This window comes from Pelophylax lessonae, assembly GCF_965119305.1.
Source record: "Pelophylax lessonae genome assembly, chromosome: 5".
NCBI lineage: Eukaryota > Metazoa > Chordata > Amphibia > Anura > Ranidae > Pelophylax > Pelophylax lessonae.
The window spans coordinates 419118503-419126620 of record NC_138772.1 but is presented as its reverse complement, the minus strand read 5'-3'; the positions used below and the strand labels follow the sequence as shown (position 1 = coordinate 419126620).

The window sequence follows — 8118 nt, the reverse complement described above, 5'->3', positions numbered from 1 at the left end:
GAGGGTCGCTCCGATCCCGTCCTCACTGCGAGGACTGTGACAGCCCATGACACTCTCCGGGGAGGATCTGTACCCTGAGCCCCGCCCCTTCTATGTCAGTCATTGGATCGTCACCCCGAACCCCCTCCCTCCTAACTCCGCACGCTGGATGTGTGAGAGGGCTCCCAGCTATAGAGAAGGGGATTGGACGAGCCGGCCAGGCCCCGCCCCTCTGCACTTCACTCCGAGCTATTTACAGCACTTTTCAAGAAGCCCGAGCAGAGCCCCTTCTCCAGTGAGCGGACAATGCTATAGGGAGCGGACCGAGGAGCCGTTATATCCCCTCCGAAGATGCCGCGATCCTTCCTCGTCAAGAAACACTTCAACTCCTCCAAGAAACCCAACTATGGGGAGCTGGACAATCACACAGGTACCTACCTTACCTACACCCCACCTACCAACCTACCCATTCATACAGAGAACTCCTCCGATCACCTACCTACCCACCACCCATTCATACAGAGAACTTATCTGATCACCATTACCATTCATACAGAAAGCTCCTCTAATCCCCTACCTTCTTCCACCACCCATTCATGCAGAGGGCTCCCCTGATCATCTGCTTATCTGATCACCTACCACCATTACCCATTCATACAGAAAGTTCCTCTGATCACCTACCTACTTCACCACCCATTCACAGAGAACCCATCTAATCACCTACCTTCTCCCACCACCCATTCATGCAGAGGGCTCCCCTGATCACCTACCTACCCACTTCCACCTCCCATTCATACACAGGGCCCCACTGATCATCTACCTACCTACCCCCACCATCTATTCATACATAGGACTCTTCACTTACCTACCTCTACCAACCATATATATACAGGGCTCCTTTGATCCCCTACCTACCTCCCCCACCCATGTATACAGAGGTGATCCCCCACTGCTCCATCATCCCAGTTAGTGGATTGCTGTGTGTAGTGATGATGTACAGCTCAGCATTCAGATTCTCTGCTGATAATCGTACATAGATCTCCTCTGATCACCAAACTTTTCTAGTTCATCTGACTTTCTGGATCTCTCTGGATAGAGTTGGTGTACAGCTCCATGGTATTACATATGAAAGAAGTATTGTGTGTCCTCATTTCTCAACTGATGATCCATTCATATAGGGGGGGAATTTATCAAAACTGGAACAGCTGTACATGGCCACCAATCCACTTCTATCTTCATCTTATACAGTTTAGTTTAGAAAATGAAAGCTAGATTCTGATTGGTAGCCATGTACACCTGTACCACTTTTTAAAGTTTCCTTCTAACTGGCAAACTTTTCTAGTTCATCAGAGTTCCTGGATTACTTTGTGTAGTGTTAGTGCACAGCCCAGTGTTATTCCATATGATACAAGTGATATGCCTTGCATTCTCTCTGATGATCATATCACAGATCTTATAGTTCTTCTGGACATCAGACTTCTTAGTTACTTGTTAGTGCATAAGAAAAGTGCTGCAAAGTGGAGTTTACAAAGACTGGAGCAGCCAGAATCTGGAGCAGATGTGCATGGCAACCAATCAACTTCTAGCTTTCATTTTTAAAGCTTAACGTAGCAAGCTGAAGCTAGATGCTGATTGGTTGTCATGTACAGCTGTTCCAGTTTCCAGTGTTAGTAAATTCCTCCAGTGTGTTATGATTGCTCTACTGGTAATAATACAAATAATTCCTCTTTTTTAGTTCATCAAAGATATTGAATGACTTTGTATAGTGTTAGTGCACAGCTCAGTGCTATCATGAAAGAAGTGTTTTTCACTGATGCTCATTCATATAATTCTTCTGAGTTGTAAACTGTTGGCGCTATATAAATCCTATATAATAATAATAATAAAGGCACTATATAAATCCTATATAATAATAATAATAAAAAAGGGGCTATATAAATCCTATATAATCATAATAATAATAAAGGCACTATATAAATCCTGTATAATCATAATAATAATAAAGGCACTATATAAATCCTATATAATAATAATAATAATAGTAATAAAGGCACTATATAAATCCTATATAATCATAATAATAATAAAGGCACTATATAAATCCTATATAATCATAATAATAAAAAAGGCACTATATAAATCCAATCATAATAATAATAAAGGCACTATATAAATCCTATATAATAATAATAATAATAAAGGCACTATATAAATCCTATATAATAATAATAATAATAAAGACACTATATAAATCCTATATAATCATAATAATAATAAAGGCACTAAATAAATCCTATATAATAATAATAATAATAATAAAGGCACTATATAAATCCTATATAATAATAATAATAATAATAAAGGCACTATATAAATCCTATATAATCATAATAATAATAAAGGCACTATATAAATCCTATATAATCATAATAATAATAAAGGCGCTATATAAATCCTATATAATCATATTAATAATAATCAGAAAACTTTTCTAGTTCATCCAAGTTCCTGGATTACTTTGCATAGTTAGTGTACAGCCCAGTGTTAATGCATTTTACATTTTTAGATTGCAAGCTCCCATGAGCAAGGCATTTCAAATCCTGTTGTATGAAATATTATAGTAACTCTTCTGTTTCCCTCTATGCCTTGCATACTGTTGGCACTATATAAATCCTGTAATAAGCACTGTGGGGTTGATTTATTAAAACTGGAGAGTGCAAAATCTGGTGTAGCTGTGCATGGTAGCCAATCAGCTTCTAACTTCAGCTTCATACACAGAGCCATGTGAGTGTATTTTTCCTATTTCATTGCAATCACCTATAAATACCTGTCACTATAAATACCTGTCACTATAAATACCTGACACTATAAATACCTGTCACTTTATTGATTAGCTTTATAGGCTGAGCGTTATGTGTTTTATGCATTGTTTATTATTATACATACTGATTGTTGTTTCATGTGTTCTGTCTCTCCAGTGATCATCTCTCCATTCCTATATGAAAGATACCCGGTGTCAGTGATCCCCCAAGCAGACATCCTCAGCACGGTCGCCTACAGCCCTATCACAGTGTGGACTAGCCTGCTTCCTCCGCCCCTACCCAATGACCTGTCACCCCTGTCAGCATACCCTTCATCGCTGGGACGTGTCAGTCCCCCTTCCCAATCGGACGGCTCATCCAAAGACCACAGCGGCTCAGAGAGCCCGATCAGCGATGAGGAGGAGAGGATCCAGTCCAAACTTTCCGACCCCCATGCCATAGATGCGGAAAAGTTTCAATGCAGCTTGTGCAGTAAGACCTACTCCACCTTCTCCGGGCTGGCCAAGCACAAGCAACTGCACTGCGATGCTCAGTCTAGGAAATCGTTCAGCTGCAAATACTGTGAAAAGGAATACGTGAGCCTGGGAGCACTTAAGATGCACATCAGGACCCATACGTTACCTTGTGTGTGCAAGATCTGCGGAAAGGCTTTCTCCAGACCCTGGTTGTTGCAAGGACACATCCGAACTCATACAGGTAATATACTACAGGCTTAGCTCATTAGCAGTGTGGAATGTTGGGGACTGGTTGGGACAGCTGCAGGAATAAGATGTATGCAACCAACTCGTACTTGGTATTACAGTAGGCTTTTAAAGGGTTAACACACTGATCAGTGTATCCCTAATAGTCATTGGGGTTAAACTTTGGAAGCTGGACTGTTACCCATGGAGGGTTGAATTACTAAAACTGGGGAGTGCAAAATCTGGTGTAGCCAATCAGCTTCTAACGTCACCTTCTTTAATTAGGATTTGACAATATAACCTGGAAGCTGATTGGTTTCTATGCAGAGCTGCACCAGATTTGGCACTCTCCAGTTTTAGTAAATCAACCCCAGTCTGTAGCTGGAACAGCCTCACTTTTCCTTCAAATTTTATATTTCCGTCTAATTGTGTGGCATGCACCTTAGTCCAGCAGCTCAGTGTATTTGCAAGCACTGTACAAGTAGCACCATATGATCTACAACAAGTGCAAGCATTTTGGAGACACTCTGTTGGTCTTAGAAAATTGTAAGTCATTCTACAATCAGGTGACTTATATATAGTTGTTTGCTCACTAAGGCTGGCCATACACATTTTTGTTTTTTGTTTGTTCAAGCAGCGGGTTTAACAAAAAAAGAAAAGAAAAGAATTGATTTCCCCATCCACACATTGGGTGTTGGATGGGTTGGTCACTCCCACTGCTGGTGGAAGCCTTCCCTTCCGGAACGATCCAATGATCAGTGTTACTGACTGTAGCCGGCAGCACTCATCATTTGGGAAAACCCAACAGGCTGGTTGATTGATAGATCGACTTGTCTACAACTGGCTAGCCTATAAGTGGATCGAAATTCGGCTGAACCAGGCCAGCTTCAAACCAGTATGGCCGAAATAAGTCATTTTGTGCCAGGTTCACCCAGGAGGACCTGAGCTGTTCTGATCTGTAATGGAAGCTGTTGATTCCAAACTTCAAAAATCAGCTATTTAATAAGTCAAATTCCGACCAAAGTTCACAATCCCATCAGCAACACTTTAGCGTTGTATAAAAAGCTCTAACGGATAAAAAATATTTTACTTGCTACTTATTGCACTGTGCACATCACCATTGCCTTTACTTCTAACATAATAGGTGAGCAAGTGGGGGAGATTTACTAAAACTGGTGCACACAGAATCTGGTGCAGCTGTGCATAGAAACCAATCAGCTTCTAGGTTTTTTTGTTAAAGCGTAATTGAACGAGTTGAAGTTAGAAGCTGATTGGCTACCATACACAGCTGCACCAGATTATGAGTGCTCCGGCTTTAGTAAATCTCTCACATGGGGTTATTTACTAAAACTGCACATTGCAAAATCCGATGCAGCTCTGCACAGAAACCAGTCAACTATCAGGTTTTTTTTGTCAAAGCTTAATTGATCGAGCTGAATTTAGAAGCGGATTGGCTCCCATACACAGCTGCACCAGATTCTGAGTGCTCCGGTTTTAGTAAATCTCCCACATGGGGTTATGTACTAAAACTGCAAGGTACAAAATCTACTGCAGCTCTGCACAAAAACCAGTCAGCTTCCAAGTTTTAGGCCCCTTTCACACAGTAAGTCCGTCAAACAGACTCCACTTTTCTCAGCGGGGGATCGAACCGCTGATCCCCCGCTGAGCAGGAGAATGACAGCTGTGTCTCCGCGCTGTGTGCGGAGACACAGCTGTCACAGCCCCATAGATCTCTATGGGGGAATCGGATGATAACGGACCGTCGGTCCGTTCTCATCCGATCCGATCCGCTGGACGGATGGAAAATAGGGTTTCCATCCGTCCAGATTTGATGGATCGGATAGGGTGTCAGCGGACATGTCTCCGCTGACATTCGATGCCCCATAGAGTTGCATGGGGGGACCATTCAGATCCGCCAAAAAAAACGGACAGGCAGATCTGAACGGTCCGCCTGTGTGAAAGGGGCCCTAGTGTCAAATTCTAAATGAACAAGCTGAAGTTAGAAGCTGATTGGCTACCATGCACAGCTGCACCAGATTCTGAGTGCTCCAGTTTTAGTAAATTCCCCCCACAATGTGTAGGTAGCCAGTCTTTTCCAGTGTCTTCCTCTATTGCAGGGTTCCTCAAACTACGGCCCTCCAGCTGTTGCGGAACTACACATCCCATGAGGCATTGTAAAACTCTGACATTCACAGACATGACCAGGCATGATGGGAATTGTAGTTCCTGAACAACTGGAGGGCCATAGTTTGTAGACCCCTGCTCTATTGAATACTTCTCAGGACTTTGCTAAGAAAAGATACATATTATGTATTGAGCATCTTTGTTTTTTAACACAGTATCTGTTTCTTTCCTTCCAGGAGAAAAGCCCTTCTCATGTCCACATTGCAACAGAGCTTTCGCAGACAGGTCGAACTTGAGAGCCCATTTGCAAACCCATTCAGATGTGAAGAAATATCAATGCAAAAGTTGTTCCAAAACTTTTTCCAGAATGTCCCTACTGCACAAGCACGAGGAGTCTGGCTGTTGCATAGCACACTGACACTCGGCAGTCAACATGAATGCACGCTGACACATCAGTCAGGACTTGACAAGCCTTATTCAGGGTTCCTTCTACACAGCCTGGGGACAATCCTAAGGTCTGTTACCTCTGCCTACCAAAGAATCAAACCAAAGCGTTTTTTTTTTTTTTTTTTTTTTGGTGCATTGGCCAGGAATCGAACCCAGGGCGCCCCCAGAGGTAGCCAAGTTAGCTACCACAGCACCAGCGTACCAATGCACCAAAGCGGTTTTTAACATGGATCTGAACTTCTGAAAGGTGAACAGAACCTTCCAGCATTGAAGCCAAAGTCCTCTAAGCATCAGATTTATGAAAATGCCTACAGAGATAAAGATCAAGTTCTTGCCTAAACCATTTCAGCCAGATAGTATTTTCTTTCACAGTGCCTTAATAATTCTTCAGAATCTCAGGTGCCTTTTTTTGGTCATAATTGTTTTATATTTTCACTGTTTTGCTATGACAATGAACATTCGTAAGACTTTACTTCAATGCAAATGATCAAACCCAAATGATATGGCCAAGTTAAGACGTTCTGCCTTAAAGGACTCGTGTCTTAAGAACATTTCTTTTTTTTACCTTTTCTGCACAACAAAAAACTTTTGATATTTTACATATTTTTTAAATGGGAGCAAGTGCAAAAAATGAGGGTTTATGGGAGGGTTAAGTTGTAGATATTGAAGTGCACAAAGAAAATGCCTTGTACATTTTCAGCGGTCTCTGCATACAAACCCTCTGTGCCTTTTTTTTTATAATAATTCTGTAAAATATGTGAATATATTGTAAATGGCTATATTTTTATATATGTTTGTGTGTATGGAGGAATGTTGCGTAAAGCTCCATGCAGCTTTTAGATCAACTTGAAGAATGAATGGCGTATATGTTTTTTAAGTCTTTTTTTTTTTTTTTTATAAAAGAAATAAAATAATTTTTTGGATAATTTTCTTGTGTTTGTTTATATGTAAAGAGCAGAAGTGCTTGCAGTTAAATAATAATTCTAAGAGGCTGGTACATCACTTTTTATGCCCATGAGTACAGCACAATACTATTGGATTTTGGTGGAAAAAAAAAAAACACACCCTTCCGGTATGACTTCAGTCCCTCCCACTATCCTTAAAATAGTTGTAAACCCCTATATATACCCAGTGAAGTGGCTGCTTTCAGGTAATACGCAAAAATGAAACAAATACCCCTACATAAGTTGTACCTGTCTATCTGCAGTCTTCGCTTCTCTATATTCATTCAAAGTGCTATATTTTTAAAGCTATTCTGAGAGTTCAGAAAAAAGGGGGCGGAAAGCTGAAATTACAATGCAGAGCTCAGTGAGGAGAGATCCGAGAGCTGATTGGAGGGAAGAGACACCCCACCCCCTTCTCACAGTTTACAGGATCTTAGACTGTCAATCATCTGGAGCTCCCTCCCCATCTCCAATTTTCTCTTGGTGTCAGGAAAACTTATCAGAAGTGATTCATGCTGATAACAGAGGAACAAAGCAGCATACAAAAATAAACTTAGTGCTCTTACTGAGACAAGAATATGGGAATATGCTTTGTTCATATTTTATGTCTGAGGTTTACAACCACTTAAAAGGATAACTAAACCCAATAATAAAATGTAATATATATGGCAACTCTTCAGTCCTTAGATGTGGTGACTACATTCATTTATATAAAAAAAAAAATCAAAAACACTTGTCTGTTGTCTGTAAGTTATCAATCTCCCCTTTCTGTGTAATAGAAATGAACAAGGGAAGGCATGTTTGATGTACAGCCTGGGTAACAAACATGGCTTCCTCCATATACAGTGGAGGACTGAGCATAGCCACCCAGACAGGAATTGTGTTATTCACCAAATTACCAAGTAAAAGGAAAAAACCTGGAAAAAAGAAAAGTAATGCAGGGCCTCATCCAAGGACTAATAAGCAGCAAGATATTACATTTTTGCTTTTGGGTTTAAATATATGTTTTAACAACCTAAAACACTCAACCCCTAAGGATTCATTTCCAACAAATAAGTTGTCGTGCCTGTTTCTGCATCTTATGGTGAAGGCAAAATGTGTTAAGGAGGTTGTAAACCTCCG

At 40.8% G+C, this 8118-nt stretch overlaps 1 protein-coding gene across 1 annotated transcript; it reads left to right on the top strand.

The window, feature by feature from the left end:
* Positions 1–251: 251 nt before the first annotated feature.
* Positions 252–6152, top strand: SNAI2 (snail family transcriptional repressor 2). The gene is made up of 3 exons (XM_082259903.1): positions 252–409; positions 2958–3497; positions 5842–6152. The coding sequence occupies exons 1-3, from the start codon at positions 331–333 to the stop codon at positions 6021–6023; spliced, it is 801 nt and encodes a 266-aa protein (XP_082116029.1). The 5' UTR covers positions 252–330; the 3' UTR covers positions 6024–6152.
* The last annotated feature ends 1966 nt before the right edge of the window (positions 6153–8118 follow it).